Source organism: Aethalodelphis obliquidens, unplaced genomic scaffold (assembly GCF_003676395.1).
Source record: "Aethalodelphis obliquidens isolate GAN/ISIS:26980383/991018 unplaced genomic scaffold, ASM367639v1 scaffold44, whole genome shotgun sequence".
NCBI lineage: Eukaryota > Metazoa > Chordata > Mammalia > Artiodactyla > Delphinidae > Aethalodelphis > Aethalodelphis obliquidens.
The window spans coordinates 15,525,143-15,542,416 of NW_020837988.1; the positions used below are offsets into that span (position 1 = coordinate 15,525,143).

A 17,274-nucleotide genomic window follows, 5' to 3' on the forward strand; every position below is an offset into this window, starting at 1 on the left:
ATATGAAAGAATGTTACAAATCAACACTAAAACATCTATGTAAAGTTTTATACAGAGAGAGGAAAGGAGAGGAGAGGAGACACAGTTTGGCAGGATATTCTTTAAAATGTTAACAAGCCTGTTTCTTAGTGGTGAAATTTTAGGTAACCTTTCTTTTTTGTAACTTTTTCTACCTTTTGAATTGTGTACTATAAATAGGTAACATTTTTTATAATCATAAAAATGTATTCTGATCCTGAAAAAATATATATGTAACACTGTCTTTCTGAGGGCCTTGTGGGAGGGAGGGTTAGTGAAACAGAAAAGGTGCCGGTGCTTAAAAGGGGGAAGAGTAGCCTTCCAGGGAAGGAGAGAACTCAGTGTGACCCCAAAGGGCTTTGTAAACCTTACTAACAAGGCCAATTGTGTGGAGGAGAAGGGGGGATAAAAAGATACTTCAGACATAGATATAGGTGTAGCAATGTGTGGCTTGAGGGTTCCCCGACCAGGGACTGAACCAGGGCCCTCTGCAGTGAAAGCCCGGAGTCCTAACCACTGGACCGCCAGGGAATAAAAATTTTAAATGAACAACAAACAGGGGAAAGATATTTCTTTTTCTTTTCCCCTATTTTTTGGCTGCGGCATGCAGGATCTTAGTTCCCCAACCAGGGATGGAACCCCTGCCCCCTGCAGCGGAAGTGCGGTCTTAACCACTGGACCGCCAGGTAAGTCCCTTGGTTTTGTTTTGTTTTGTTTTGTTTTGTTTTGCTGTACGCGGGCCTCTCACTGTTGCGGCCTCTCCCGTCGCGGAGCACAGGCTCCGGACGCGCAGGCTCAGCGGCCATGGCTCATAGGCCCAGCCGCTCCGTGGCATGTGGGATCCTCCCAGACGGGGGCACGAACTCGTGTCCCCTGCATCGGCAGGCGGACTCTCAACCACTGCGCCACCAGGGAGGACCCGGTTTTTTTTTTTTTTTTCTTGTTTTTGTTTTTTGGGGTGAGGGGAGAGATTTCTAACAAATATGGCAAGAAGCTCATATAGGCCAATGAGAAAAATATAGAGACCCAGTAATTTTAAGCCCCTAAGACCTGAACAGATGCAATGATCAAGAATATGTATGAACAGACAATTCATGAAGAAGAAATATCCATGTCTAATGAGGTTATGGAAAAAATGTTGAAAAGCATTTGAAATACTGGTAATGTTCCTATTTGCTGGATCCGACCCTTGGTTACATGGGTGTGTTCAGTTTGTGAAAATTCATTGAGCTGAACGTCTGAACATGGTGTGTTCACTTTCCTGTATTTATATTATACCCCAAGAATGAAAAAACTTTAAAGTAAGGCATGGATAAACACAAAATAGAGACTGGGTGGGAGGAACAGGGAGAGAGAGGGAGAGAGAGGGAGAGAGAAGCACATAGGTAGATGTAAGTATTGTAATGTTCTCTGTCTTGGATTAGGTGGTGGGTTCGCAAATGTTCATTATATTATAATGCATACTTTGTTTACAAAATAAAAGAAGACCATGCAGGGAAGCAAACTGGACTGAGTGCCCTGCTCCACCAATCACTAGATATGTGATCCTGGCTCGCAGCCTATCTGGCTCAATTTCCTTATCCGTGAAATAGAGGAATGTGAGGATTAAAAATACAGGGACTTCCCTGGTGGCACAGTGGTTAAGAATCCACCTGCCAATGCAGAGGACACGGATTCGAGCCCTCGTCCGGGAAGATCCCACATGCCACGGAGCAACTAAGCCCGTGAGCCACAACTACTGAGCCTGCGCTCTAGAGCCCGCAAGCCACAACCACTGAGCCCATGCACCACAACTACTGAAGCCCGCGTGCCTAGAATCCGTGCTCCGCAACAAGAGAAGCCACCGCAATGAGAAGACTGCGCACCGCAACAGAGTAGACCCCACTTGCAGCAACTAGAGAAGCCCGCGCACAGCAACAAAGACCCAACACAGCCAAAATAAATAAATTTATGTAAAAAAAAAATACAGTGCATGTGGAATTGCCTAATACTGACCCTGGCAGACTATACGTGCTCAGGACTATACGTGCTCAGTAAACATTAACACGGTTTCCATTTCTCTCACTTGTTAGTGTTATATAGAAACGTCATAAGGTTTTCAGAAAGGACGAAGCCTTCCAAAAGCTTGTCCCCTGACTGCTACCTTTTTGATTTGCATTCCAATCTTGTCCGTATGGACGGCCATTTAGTACTTACAGAATTTCGTGTCCTAGTGTCTTGAAATGCAAACTTGTACTACAGCGTTAGCATCCTCTCCAGCTGTCCCTTCTGTAAACACTCAGTTGATAAGTGCAAGATCAACAGGTTCGCGTTGGAGGGTCTGTTAATGGAAAGAGCCTGAGGCGGGTGCCTACACCGGTGATCCAGGTCTTGAAGGTGAGAACCCTGAGCGCGCCTTCAGGAAACCCCGCTCTGAGGCTGACCCTCCTACACAGGCCTCCTCGCCTGCAAGTAGCGGAAACCCATCGTGCCCCGATCCAGGAAGATCCCACATGCCGCGGAGCGGCTGGGCCCGTGAGCCATGGCCGCTGAGCCTGCGCGTCCGGAGCCTGTGCTCCGCAACGGGAGAGGCCAAAACAGTGAGAGGCCCGCGTACCACAAAAAACAAAACAAAACAAAACAAAACAAGAGGGGGCTTCCCTGGTGGCGCAGTGGTTGAGAGTCCGCCTGTCGATGCAGGGGACGTGGGTTCGTGCCCCGGTCTGGGAAGATCCCACATGCCGCGGAGCGGCTGGGCCCGTGAGCCATGGCCGCTGAGCCTGCGCTCCGCAATGGGAAAGCCCACAACAGTGAGAGGCCCGCGTACCGCCAACAAGAGGGGCAGGGCTGGAGTGGCTAGGGAAAACTGTAACCAGGGTCTCAGCCAGCCTGGGTCTCAGTGCCACCTACCCCGAACCCACGTTCCACTCTCCCCTGCTGGAGCCAGGCTGTCCCCCCTGTGCTGCACCAGACCCTGCAGGGCTCCCTTCGCGCCTGGGAAAAGCCCGCCCTGCCCCCACGAGACTCTGATTGGCCCCGTGGGGTCACGTGCTGCAGGCTTGGACCAGTTAGGTGATGGGAGTGGACGGAGGGTGCGACTGGAATCACTTGGTTGGACAGAGAGAAAGTTGTCCTCTGCCACCCCATTGCTGCAAATTACAGACATGCTAAAAAGAAAAATCACCCCTGTTAAATAATCAATACATAATATAACAGAATATGACATAACTTCTATTAAATTTTGGTGTGATCTTTACCAATGTTACCTTGTCTATGCCTCATATACAAGTTACATTCATTTATTTATCACATACACACGCACACCCAAATGTTTTTGAGTCTTGTTTTTGTACTTAATATTTTAGAAAAAGGATTTCTCTGTATCTTTTAATTTTGTAAAAACCATTTTAATGGCTGTATGCTATTTCATGATGTGATATACCACATTCCATTTACTCATTCCCTAGCTATTACTGCTCTTCAACTTGTAAGCAGATTTTTCTTAATTATAAATAATATATTGACCATATTGTTACATCCATCTTTGTTGGCACTTTGGAGGCATATCTTGCCTTTTTTTCTTTTTTTTTATTGCTAGTGATTTAAAACATTTTCCAAAGCCGTATTAGACATTGGTATTCCTTCTTTGTGAATTCTGTTCCCAGCTTTTACTGGCTCATGTATTCTAACCTTAGATGCCTTAAAACTAGTGGAGGTTCCTGTGTTTTTCTCACTGGCCTATGTGAGCTTCTTGCCGTAACTATTCCAGACATCTCCTCCCTGTTTGTTGTTCTTCTAAATTCTATGTGTGACTCCCTCTGGTTACAACTTCTCCCACTAAGGGTAACCGCTCTCCTGACTTCAAACGGCATAGGTCAGTGTTACCCTCTTTTTTGTATTTTATGTAGATGGGATCATATGGTATGAATGCATCTGGCTCAATATTTTTGTGAGCCTTAAACTGTCGCATGTGGTCGTAGGTTGCTCATTCTCATTGCTGTATACTGCTTAATAGTGTGGAACCACCATAACTGATCCATTCTGTTGTTGATGGGCATTTGGGTAATTTTCAGTTTGGGGCTAGTTTTCAGTTTGGGGCTATTATGAATAGTACTGCTGTGAGCAACTTGGCTTTTTTAAGAATATAGTTTAGGGACTTCTCTGGTGGCGCAGTGGTTAAGAATACACCTGCCAATGCAGGGAACACGGGTTCGAGCTCTGATCCGGGAAGATCCCATATACTGCGGAGCACCTGGGCCCGTGAGCCACAACTGCTGAAGCCCGCGCGCCTAGAGTCAGTGCTCCGCAACAAGAGAAGCCACCGCAATGAGAAGGCCGCTCACCGCAACGAAGAGTAGCCCCTGCTCGCCGCAACTAGAGAAAGCCCGCACGCAGCAACGAAGACCCAACGCAACCAAAAATAAATAAAAAATAAAATAAATTTGTTTTAAAAATTCTTAAAAAAAGAAAAGAATATAGTTTAGGGACTTCCTTGGCGGTCCAGTGGTTAAGACTTCGCCTTCCAATGCAGGGGGTGTGGGTTTGATCCCTGGTCGGGGAGCTAAGACCCCACATGCCTCTCAGCCAAGAAACCAAAACATAAAACAGAAGCAATATTGTAACAAATTTAATACAGACTTTAAACATGGTCCACATCAAAAAAAATCTTTAAAAAAAAGAATATAGTTCCGTAGGTTATCTACTAAATACAAAGGAGAAAAGGTACTTTTTTAGTGGAGAGATCTGGTAGACATCAGATGAACCAATCGATCAAAGTCAGCATCACCAATAAGGGAACAAACTGACAATGTGATACGACGGGAAGGACACATTTGTGTCCCACCCCTGTGGTTTTCTTTCCAAAAATGTTTAACATAAATTTAAAGATTAAACAATCAGACAAATTCAGACTGCGAACACTCTACCAAACATTTGATGCCTGAAGTCATCAAAAATCCAGTGTCATAAAAGACAAGAAGGTCAACTATTCTAGATTAAGAGAGGCTGAAGAGACACGACACCAAATTGAGTCCTAGACTTAAACAATAGCTGACATTATTGGGACAACTGGGGAAATTCAAACACGAACCACATATTAGAAAAAACTATAGTATCTGTTGTATTTCTTAGATGTGATTACGGTATTATGGTTTTATAGGAGAATGTCTTTGTTTTTACTTGATACATGGTGAAGTATTGGTGTGATATGTCACGTCTACAACTACTGAAAGATTCACCCCTCCCCCCCCCCACACACACACACAGTGAGGTAAAGCAAATGTGACCAAGGATCCTCAGATCCTTAGAAATGAGGTTAAGCATCTATGAAGTTAGAAAATCCTTTCCTCAGGGACCAGGACTGACTGCAAGGCCGTTTCCTGTTGAATTCCTCTTTGACCAAGCTGGTCTGACTCAATGCTGTTCCCTCTGCAGTCAGACAGGTTCCCAACCCTGTGTCTGAGATTTCAAAGCAGTCTATTGCTTCCATCTTCCTTCTAACAAACTTAAAAATTGCACCTAAATTGAAATCAGCACACATTTGCCTCTAGAATGTTCCTCTACATTTGGGGCTGGGGAGAGAGGTTGCTCTTAAAATATAAGCTTCAGGAAGGTAGGATTCATGACTGGCTTGTTCACCATGGTGTCATCAGCATCAAATACCACGCCTGGCACATTGTCAGTGCTCGGGAAAACAAAACATTTAACCAAATGAATGAGAAAATGCATGTCAGTGATCAGACATGCATCTTCACTTAATTATTACCCGTGTGTGTGTATTAGTTTGTATGATTGCCTTGTGGTCATGATCACTTTCCTTCTTAGATATATTTCCATGTACTGGCATTAGTTCTTTTTTTTTGGCCACACTGCTGCACCTCATGTGGAATCTTAGTTCCTCGAGCAAGGATCGAACCTGCATCCCCTGCATTGGAAGGGCGGAGTCTTAACCACTGGACCACCTGGGAAGTCCCTGGCATTACATGTGTCATTATATTCTATATTTGTCATTTAGAACTACGTAAATTGTCCATCGTGTTAAGATTCTTGATTAGCCATGCTCTTGTTGTTGGGCATCTAGATGGTTTCCAATTTGTTTTGCTGCTATAAATAGCACTTCTATGAACATTTTTTTTTCTCTTTGGGATTAATGCCTTACAAATTCCCCAAGTGGAATTATGAGGTCAAAGGAGATGAAGTCTTACATATCTAGTTTCTTACATCTTGTCTGAAAGACTGAATGCTAAAAAACTGAACTAATTGGGGCTTCCCTGGTGGCGCAGTGGTTGAGAGTCCGCCTGCCGATGCAGGGGACACGGGTTCGTGCTGCGGCCTGGGAAGATCCCACATGCCGCGGAGCGGCTGGGCCCGTGAGCCATGGCCGCTGAGCCTGCGCGTCCGGAGCCTGTGCTCCGCAACGGGAGAGACCACAACAGTGAGAGGCCCGCGACCCGGGGTGGGGGGGACTACTTTACGTGCTCCAGTCATACATATTAGTTGCCTCGCAGCTCTGCCAAGATTAGGTTTTCTATTTTTACTAGTTTAATTACATATTTTTTAAAGTTAATTTCTAGTGATTTTTGCACTTTCTACATGACAACCTGCCAGCTGAATTTTCTCATGATCAGCTGTAAATTGAAACTAAAAATGTTAAATTATAATCCTGTTGTCCAATACCATTTACAAGTACAGATTCATTTTCCCATTAGTGTGTTGCTCCTGGTGTGTCTTACATTAAGTCCTTATAACAGTCTAAGTCTACTTTTGAAATGTATTCCGGTCCACTGGACTTTTTTTCTGTTTATTTTAATTCAATGCCATATGTTTTTCATGATTGTGACATCATCTAAAACTCTGGAAACTCATTGCCTTTCTACTACTACAAACTCATTGCCTTTCCACTACTACAAACAAAATTCTCATCACAAGAAAAAAACTTTGTAAAGATGTGAGGTGATGGATGTTAACATTGTGGAGATCATTTTGCAATACATACAGATATCAAATCATTATGTGTACACTTTAAACTCAATACAATGTTATATGTCAATTACATTCATTAAAACTGGTGGTGGGGGGGCTTCCCTGGTGGCGCAGTGGTTGAGAGTCCGCCTGCCGATGCAGGGGACATGGGTTCGTGCCCCGGTCCGGGAAGATCCCATATGCCGCGGAGCGGCTGGGCCTGTGAGCCATGGCCGCTGAGCCTGCGCGTCCGGAGCCTGTGCTCCGCAACGGGAGAGGCCACAACAAGTGAAAGGCCCGCGTACTGCTAAGAAAGAAAGAAAAAAAAAAACAAAAAAAAAAACAAAAACAAACAAACAAACAAACAAAAAAAACTGGTGGTGGGGGGGAGCTCTTTGGAACACCTGTCTTTTTTTGTTTGGTTCAATAAATATTTACTAAATGACAGTGTCCAAGGCTGGAAGCTGTGCAGGGTTGACAAAGCCCTGCCCCAGAGGTGCTCACAGTCTGGGAGGGGAGGAAGGGGCTCCACCAGGCAGGCGGCAGCAATGAAATGGAAAAGGAGTCTGGGGAGAAAGTCTACTTCCAGCTGAGGCTGCAGGTATGAGCGGGGACCCAGAGCCACACCTGCGGAGCCAGGCGTTCCTGGCCAAGAGAAAAGCGGGAGTGGGGGCTTCACTGGGCAGGACTCAGGGCATCTGAATTTGACTTGCTCAAGGGTTTGAAAAGAAAGGCTGGAACCTGACCATGGAAGGCCTCAAATTCTCAATTCAACTCTGTTCTGTTGGCGATTAAATCCGCCCTCTTGGATCACAAATCTGGCAACAATGTGGGCTCTGGACTGAGGATGGAAGCCAGGAGGCAGAGACTGCAGATGCAAACCACATCACAGAGGCCAGAGGGAAAGAAAATTTTCAAACAGTGTCCATCAATAGGGAAGCAGCTTAAAAAAAAAAAAAAAAGAACAGTACATCCTTCCTACCAACTACTGAGCACCATTAAGAATGGCACAGCTCTGAAGCCATTGGAAATGCCATGAATATTATTAAATAAAATGTATTGTATTATACAGTATAAAACGTGGTTCTGTTTGTGTAAAAGGAGTATTTATATGGGTGTATATGCATAAAGAACGGAAGATTACGCCGTTTAAAAAACTACTGACAGGGCTTCCCTGGTGGCGCAGTGGTTGAGAGTCCGCCTGCCGATGCAGGGGACACGGGTTCGTGCCCCGGTCCGGGAGGATCCCACATGCCGCGGAGCGGCTGGGCCCGTGAGCCATGGCCGCTGAGCCTGCGCGTCCGGAGCCTGTGCTCTGCAACGGGAGAGGCCACGACAGTGAGAGGCCCGCATACCACAAAAAAAACAAAACAAAAAAAAAACAAAAAAAAACCTACTGACAGTGGTTACTGTTAGGGTGCGTGTGGAGGGAAGGGAGGACCTCAGATTTTTTACATGTTACCGAGCATGCATCATTAAAACTGAGGCTATCTCAGGGTAGTAGCCTCAGTTTTAATGATGCATGCTCTAATGGACTTGAGGATATGGGGAGGGGGAAGGGTAAGCTGTGACAAAGCGAGAGAGTGGCATGGACATATATACACTACCAAACGCAAAATAGATAGCTAGTGGGAAGCAGCCGCATGGCACAGGGAGATCAGTTCGGTGCTTTGTGACCACCTGGAGGGGTGGGATAGGGAAGGTTGGGAGGGAGGGAGACACAAGAGGGAAGAGATATGGGAACATATGTATCTGTGTAACTGATTCACTTTGTTATAAAGCAGAAACTAACACACCATTGTAAAGCAATTATACTCCAATAAAGATGTAAAAAAAAAACAACTGAGGCTAACAACAGCACCCATGCTGCAAGGTGAGGGCTGCAAAGGGGCACTGCACTTAGTAATTAGGAAGCCTAATTACCAGGACCGCTGGGAGGCAACTCTGTAGGAGGCAGGTTACGGTGAGGCAGGATGACTGGCGGCTCCGTGTGCACTGAAAGGGCAGAGTCCAGGGAACTCAGCTCTGAAAGGAAGTTTAGCTGAAGAAGCTTCATGATGAAGAGAAGCAAAAAAAGGAGGGAAGTAAATTGAGGGGCCTAAGGGATAAGGACAGCTGAGGATGGATTTTTTTTTTCTTTAGGATTTAAATTTACTTTCAGAAAAAGTATGGTTACTTTTTGGCCCTTATGGTATGTCATCAAGCAGTAAAGGGTTATCAAAGACCTACTTTGATTAAAAATAAAAGTGGCTGTAGTTAGGGCTTTGTATGTTGAGGATTGTGTTTCTTTCATGTTTAAGTCCCTTGATATTCATGTTTTCTCTTCCTAATAATAATAAAAATAGCAATAATTTAATATTATTTGTTAAGAAGTGACTGTGTCCAGCACTGTACCACGTAACTCATACATATATTGTCATTTCTTACGATATCCCTACGAGGGTCTATTATTTTATTTTTCCCATTTTACAAATGAAGAAACTTGAGCCTCTGCCCGAGGTCACGCAGCTGGCGAGTGGCATTAATTACAGCCCCACCGACCCTGTCCTGATTTACATCTGAGCCACGTTCCCAGCCACGCCCCCTCCAGCCTCAGTCTACAGTGGGGAGCGCCGTGTCCGCCTCCCCTTCCAAACACTTTCTGAGGATGTCGGGAGAGGCTGGGAAACTGGCTTCTTGTTCTTCCCTGTAGGAGCTCCAGGCCCACCACGGCAGCTTCTCACCATGTCCTTCTAGAAGTGACCCCCAAGAAAAAGAGAAAAAAGGCAGCCCCTCCCTTCTGGGGTTTACCCCCGTGTTCGCCCTCTGTGAGCTTGTGTCCCTTTAGCCCAGGTGAGCCCAAGAGGCGGTGACCAGGACCCCTCGGTGTCCTTCTCAGGATCCTGAGTCTGGAAGGAAGGGGCAGTGGCAGCCAGGCAAGAAGAGAGGAAGGGCATTCCAGGCAGAGGGAGCGGTGTGTGCAAAGGCCTATGGGAGGGCGAGCAGTGACGGTTCAGGGAGGAAGGCGCAGCGCGCTAAGGGGGAGGGCAGGGAATAGGCGTGGGGGGCTGGGTGACTGGGAAGAAGCTGAGGTTTCAGAGCCATCATCCTGCAACACAACCAAGGCTTCTGCGGGGTAGGATGCACAGTCAGAGGTACTCAAGTGGGGCGGGGAGAGCTGAGGAGAGGCGGAGAGCCTGGGCCCAGCCAGGCAGGATGGAAGGAGTCTACACGCTCAAGGGGCTCGGGAGAGGGGACAGAGGGTCCAAAGAAGAGGGGGAAGGGCAGGAAAGACACAACCACTGGACTTGCACATGGAGCCACAGGTGGGGGACCAACCCGATGTGTCCTCTAAGGCTGGAGCTGGCTGATGCCACAGATGCCACTACACAGCCTTCATTCCCTCTGCCTTTTCAGGACCCAGCCCCTAGCTGAGGAGTGACTGGGATCTGCAGTGCCCGGGGTGAGTTCCAAGAGCTGCATCACTGCTCAAAGGCCCCCCCCCACCCCAGATTTATAGGATCCAGTCATAGGAAAGCGGCACCCCGTCATCTCATGAAGGACTAAACCGGAAGGAACACTTCCTGTCAGCAAAGCCCAGGCCCTCCAAGTCCAGGGACCCCCACAGGGGGTGCAGGGGAGGTGGGCTCACAAGAACAGGCCGCAGTCACTCCTTCCCGCAGCACCGCACAGGCTTGGTAGACATCCTGTGACTGACTGGATGAACAAATACGAATCCCTGACCGCAGGGAAGCGGGGCTCCTCCTCCATCGGGCCCCTTCAGTCCCTCAGGAGCGGGCACCTCAGACCCCCGAGGATACTGAGGGGGGCTCCGTCCCTGTGTCTGGGGCCCCTGGGGCTGGGGAAGAGACAAGCACCCAGACAGCTGGGGCGTAACAGAGGGCCGCCCCCTTCCCGGGGCTCCTCTCAGGGGGACGCATTGAGAGGATGTTCTGACGGACTTGGGGCTTTGGGGGAAAGCCCCGAAAGCAGAATTTTCCACCTTTCCTAACACACACTCTGGTAAAGTTCATTTTATGGAGACGCACGGTGGTCTGGTACCTAAGTGCTCAGGCTCAGGAGCCACACCTGAATCTCGCTTTCGCCTCTTTCTAGCCGTGTGTTCTCGCGCACACGACTTAACGTCGCTAACCTGTTGACCGGCAGTGTGTGAGCTGGGTGATGACACACCCCAGGGTTGTGAGAGGCGGAAGAGCCTTTGTCCTGCAGTATGCCACACAGCGCCCGGAGCATGAAGAATGCTGGCCACTGCTGTTACCACTTCATCCCTCTGAAGGGTGCCACAGGGTGCCTGTCTAACGCTTAAATGAGTGGTGAATCCACATGAATGCTCTTCTGAGAAGTCCATGGTGCTTCTGAAATCATCTCACCGGCCCAAACCAACCCTACCCTGCAGGCATCAGGAAACCGATGAGATTTCCCTATTGTGAACAATGGGGACCAAGACCCTGGCCTCCTCCTCCCCTGCCTGCACCCTCACCTCGTCCAGGTCAACCCAGCAGAGGACTGGATCTCAGCACTAACCGCAGCTCAGCCGGGCACTATCTCAGCCCTGGCAGCTCACAGAAGGCAAGCGGCTGGAGAAAGGATGACTGGGTGGAGGGGCAGTAAGAAAGCTCTCAGCTCCATGACTCACCAGGATCTGGGCCAGAAGCGCAGGCCATCTGTGCGGCTGACTGGCAGCAGCAGCAAGTACCTGCTGCCTTTCCAAAGGGGCGCCTCCCTCCCTGTCCTTCAGACAGACAGCAGGGTCTGTCCCCACAGCAACCCGTCCTTCAGACAGCAGCGTCTGTCCCCACAGCAAGATCTCCCAAGGTCTCCTCACTCCTGGACCTGGATATCTGATGCCTGGGGCTCCCAGCAACCCTCTTTCCAATCTGCACCTCATTCCTCTGGTCAGAAGCTCCCAGGGGTTCTCCAGGGCTCCCCACCGCCGGCCAGCAAGTTGCTCCCCCACTTCGGCCTCCCGGAAAGCTGGCCAGTTTCCTCTTCGCTCGAGCTTCTCCCCCACCCCACTCAGGAGCTCTCCACCTCAGCCCAGCAAGCTTCCACAGAATCCCCCGCACCGTCCAGGCTGCCTTGCCGGTCTCGCCCTCTCTGCTCCCCTCCCCGCGTCTGCAAAGCCTGGTCCCTCCCAGCCTCCCTCCCGAAGGCCTTGGTGACCCTGTGCCCCACACAGTTTCTTCGGTTCTCTAAGGACGCAACTTACACCTCCCCTGTACCTTCCCTCCTCCCCAAGTAGTTGGCTCAGCATGGAGCAGTGAAGGATACAAAAATGCATCAACACTGCAATTCACAAAGAGGTCTTCCAGCCACAAGCTTTGCCGGGCACCCCTCTGGGTACTCCACAGCCGGTGAAGAAAAGATGGACTCTGCCATTCCACACCAAGAAGGCGCTGCTGCCCTGCCGCCCCCAAGGGGCTCTGCGGTGCCCCATCCTCTCCCCTACTGGTGGTCAGAAAGCCACCACGTGCACGTCACCCCCAGGGTAAGTTTCACCCCAGCAGCACTGGCCTGCCAAGCCGAATCCTATCTCCCACGAGCAGTTCCTGGGGCCATCTGGAGCCCGGTGCTGATAAATTCTTCCCAGTGACCACCTGATTCGTCAGGTACAGGGGGATGAGGAAAGAATTCGGCTAGAAGAGGAGTATTCTGGGCAGAGGGAACAGGGCAGGGACAGTACCTGCAACAATTTCAACATCCTCTTGCTCAGCTGCTGCTCTGGAGACCAGGCTATCCCTGCCCCACCCCCGTCCTCATCTCCAGCTCCCCTCCATCCACCCCTGCCCACACCTAAGCTTCTCTGGGGTGATCAATGCATTGCCCTGGGGACTGGCCTCTCGGAGGCTATGGGGGATACAAGCCCAGGGACACAGCCTGAGGAAGGGCAAGCGGGGCCTGGAGGAGACGCAGAGGCAGAGGGCCACTCCAGGCATCCTCCCTGACCTGGCCTCTCACCAGACATTTCCAGCTCCCTCTGTCAAAGGCTCCATAGGGGAAAAGGCCGAGTCAGCACTCTGGCCACAGCTCTCCCAGGGCCTGGCTTTACAATGTGCTCTGGGGCTCTTGGAATAGCCATGCTCCTCCACCCCTCCCACCCAGCCTGCCTTCACAGAGGAGTGAGATGCAGGGAGGCAGGGGAACAGCCTGGGTGCCTGGACCTGCAGTGGATAGGGAGGTACTTCCTGGTTTGTGTTTGCCTGACATTCAGTTCCGGGTGGGTCTGGAATTCAGCAGAGGGTCTCTGCCCGGTGTGAATATGCATCACCCGGCCCCCACCTCTCCCATTGGCACAATCGGGCACAATCAGGGCAGATACGTGTCTTGGTCGCCTACATGACGCCATCAGTGGGGCAGGCCAACCCAGCAAGCACTGGCTGTGGCTGGAGGCCCCAGATCCTCCATGGCGCTGTCTGGACTTGGCACAAAACTGCACACGCTGCACTAACTGTCCCCTTTCACTCAGCCCCCTCCTCAAAGGAAACATAAAGCAAGACCAAGCTTTACAGGCCCAGCAATGGGGCTGTAATAACCACACTCCCTGGCAGCTCCAGCTCTGACTCCTGCAAGCCCCCCAGGAAGCAGATCTTTCCCTTTCCCTCTGGAATTCCTGGTGAGAGGTCTGTCTGTCCCCACACTTCACTGTCATCCTTTGAAAGACCAGCAGAAAGAATGCACAGCTTCTGGTTTTTGTTTTCTGTCGGGTGGGTTTTTGCATCTTTAGCAGCTTTCTTGCCGCCCAAGATCTGTCCCTTCTGGAGGGGTGCCAGCTTGGCCAGAGCCGCCCACACAACACTACACCACACACACACACACACACACACACACGCACACCGTGCCCAGCCTGTCGCTGCATCCTCCTGATGGCACAAAACTGCCCCACAGAGCTGCGTTCAACTGGTGCGGATGCCGCATGCCACAGGCTGTCCTTGAAGACAGTGTGGAAAAGAAAATACAAACATCCCCGAGGTGCTGGTGAAGGCAAACAAGCCCTTACGAATAATTCAAAAACAACAGTAATGCATCGGTCCTGGAGCAAAGCAAGGAGCCCGGCCTGGAGCCTCCTCTGGTTTCGTCGGACGCGCCCTGCCTGTCCCCGGGCCCAGGGCAGGGCCGGCGCCGGGTGGTCCCAGAGGGCGGGCGCGGGGGTCCTCCCGGAGCCCGCCCTCTTCCTCCGAGGCGGCTCGAGACCCCCGGGCTCCCCTCCCCCGCCGCCCGCCACATCTGGTTCCACTCAGGTCCTCCCCCCACCTCCAGGCGCGCTCCTCCTCCCTTCTCCCCCGCTTTCAGAAAAGCGGAAACGATTTTTTAAATCCCAGTCACACACGCACACGCACACGCGCGCACACACACACACACACACACACACTTCTGAGGGGAAAAAAAAAAAAAGGAGGGAAAAGTCGGGAGAGGCCCGCTCCCCGGCGCTCCCCCCGCCCGCCCCCGAAGTTGGCCAAGCTGGCAGCGCCTTACCCGAGAGGGCAGCGGCGGCGGCCCCGGGGCGGCCGAGGTGCAGACCCCCGAGGAGCAGGGCGCAGCGCAGCAGGTGACGAGGCCAGGGCGCGGGGGCCGGCCGGCCGGGCCCCATGCCCGCGGCGTGGCGCTAGGGGACGCAGGGACCGAGGGCGCACAGGCGCGGCGCGCGGTGGCGGCCCCGGCGCTGGGCTGTGGTGACCGCCCGCGAGGGGCTCGCGTCTTCCTCCGGGTCGGGAAGAAGTGATGCCTCCCGGGGCGAGAAGGGGAGGAGGAGGGAAGGAGGCAGGCCGGGCGGAGGGAGGGCGGAGGGAGGAGCGCAGAACCCGGGAGGAGGGTTTGAGGGGCAGAGGGGAAGGGAAGCGGGCAGCGTGGGAGGGGAAGGGGAGGAGGAGCGGGCGGGCGCGGGGCCGGGGCCGGGGCCCGGGCCCAAGAGAGAGCGCCGAGAGGGAGAGGAAGGGGAGGCGGGAGAGAAGGATCCGCGGGGTCGAGGAGGACCCCGGCGTGCACTCTTTCTCTCGCTCTCCGCTTCCCTGTCTCCCCGCCTCGCCTTCCCTCTCTGTCCGGGCCTGGAGCCCCAGACGCTGCGTCACAACTCCCCGGCTGGCGCGGGCGGGGAAGCAACTGCAAAACTTTCAGCAAACTTCACCGCGTGGCGGGACGTGGGCTGCACCGCCCGACTGGGCGGGGCGGCGGCGCGCGGCTGACCTAGGCGGCCAGACCCCGGCCCCTGGCACCCCCTCTGTCCCGCCTCTTTCTGCCCAAGTCTCCAGCCGCCAAGCGTCCGCTACCTCCGCGCCTAGGAGGACCCTCCCCCGGTCTGATGGGGAAGGGGCGGAGCCCAGGGCTCGGCCACCCAGGCAAAGATTGGGGGAGGAGGAGGCACGGTCCCTGTGCCCTGTGCGGGAGGGCAAACACTTGCAAGTGTTGTTTTAGCATTTGCGTGTCCCGCGTGTCTGCGTCTCTGGCGCAAACTGGTGTTAGTGCTTTTGCTAGATGGGGCTGTATCCAGAAACCCAGGTAAAATCCGTCCACTGGACGTCCCGGAAGACAGACATCATCACTCTCACCAGCAACCTGACTGCTGACGAGTCGCAAAGGACCAAATGGAAATTTCATAAAAGAGAAGACAAGCCACAGCTATTTCGTATTATGCAACAGGTCACTGCAGCGCAGAGCACTGAACTGAGAGGATGTTAAGAGTCCAGCCCCACCTCTGATTCCCTGAGCGACCTTGAAAAAGTTACTTGGGACGTCTGGGCTCAGAGCCGGCCTGAGACATTTAGACACCCTAATGCGAAGAAGATTCACATTCTCCCACCACGAGTAATCAAATAAAAACACTATGAAACTGTAATATAAATTTTGTTTCCTGTACTGTCCACCTCAGTGCTATTTTTGGAAATAACAGATTCAATGTTTTTTCTTTTTACTACCCTTGCCTTGGGTAAATCTTTCCCCATCGCTGCAATGAGGGTGTGGGGCCAAATATGCTCACTAGCTCTTTCCATCCCTGCTGGGCTGAGATTCTTCGCAAATATCGACCTAGAGGCTGCAGGACCCCAAAGTGAGCGCCCACTAAAATCCCCTAGAGTCCCCTGGGAAGATTCCTACTCTCCACACTTCGGCCCTAAAAAATGGTTAGCAGTCAGGCCAGCAAAGCCCTTGGCACTCCACAGCTAGCTTGGGCAGGTCTGACAGACCTAAGTCCCTTCTGGTGACTGCCTTCACTGCCCTTTAGCACACATCTTGATGTGGCATGTCCTGGGATCCCAGCGCTCTGCAGGTTATTGACGACGCTGGGGCTGCCTCCAAGATCATCCTCTTGGTGCCCGCTTTCTCACATTATTTACAAGGGGGTTCAGGATTTGCCAGCTTCAGCTTCAGCTTCAGCTAAGCTGCCCTTTCTTCCTGTCTGAGCAGCTAAAACACAGGAAGCGTCTTCTCTAAGTCATCTTACAGGCTTCTACCTGCTTGCTTATCTCTGGATGTGCTGGCCACAGTTCTCACCAAGGAGTCCCCTTGCCGCTGGAAGGGAACTCGGGCAGGGCTCCCAAGGAGCCCTCCAAATTCTGGAACAGGGTTGGATCTCTCTTCCCCACCAGCCCAAGCAGGTTTGGGCATTCCTCCCACCAGGAGGGCGGAAGCTGACTACCTGACATCACCAGTGAATCACGTGGGTCCAGAAAGTCCACCACTGGCCAGCACGGTGCCCTGAGCGCCCAGTACACAAGAGATGCTCTCATTTCTTTGTTCACCATTCAACAAGCACTGGTGGCTAGCCCTGGGCTAGCTGCTGGGGAACAATGACGAGCAGAGTCGCAGTCCTAGAAGAGTCTTGTTTAGTGGGGAAAATGACACAATTTTTGCCATATTCCAGGCAGAGAAGACTGCCACGAAAGGGCTGAGGAGCACGGAAGTATGTTGCGCTACTAGGAGGGGCAGATGTTTGTTCAAGTCTCTGAGGCCCTGTTCTAGTCTCTGCCGAGGGTGAGGCTTCCTACTCCAGCGTGCCAGGGTTACGCATTGTATTCTGCTGATCGTCTGGGCCCACATCCGTGGCCACCATCTGTCTTAGATCTTCAGCTTGCAGGGCAGAGAGCCAGCGACGTCTGGGCGATTCTCCCTGTGGAGAGTCCAGCCCAGTCCCCCACCGCTTAAAGATCTTGTGCAGGATCAGCTGTCAGTGGAAGGTGGTCACAGTCTGCAGGAGTGTTGGGTGTTGTGAGGAGGTTGGGGCTTTCAGAGGGACCCCCTCATCAGCACCCAGAACCTCATCTACTTCCAAAGAAGGGTCAGTGTCCTCTGTGCCTACTGCCTCCTCACCGTTCCTGTTAAAGCTCA

General features: G+C 51.6%; 1 protein-coding gene across 5 annotated transcripts in view; it reads right to left on the bottom strand.

Moving 5' to 3' along the window:
* MRC2 (mannose receptor C-type 2) overlaps positions 1–14,979 on the bottom strand; it is a 55,135-nt gene extending 40,156 nt beyond the window's left edge. For 2 of the 5 annotated variants that reach the window (XM_027081274.1, XM_027081275.1), the window contains exon 1: positions 14,431–14,766. In XM_027081274.1, coding sequence (XP_026937075.1) covers positions 14,431–14,545 — 115 coding nt within the window. In that variant the 5' untranslated portion in view covers positions 14,546–14,766. Of the gene's footprint in view, positions 1–14,430 lie in introns of all 5 variants that reach the window. The other 3 variants (XM_027081273.1, XM_027081272.1, XM_027081271.1) reach the window with 3 other exon arrangements.
* Between the last annotated feature and the right edge of the window lie 2,295 nt (positions 14,980–17,274).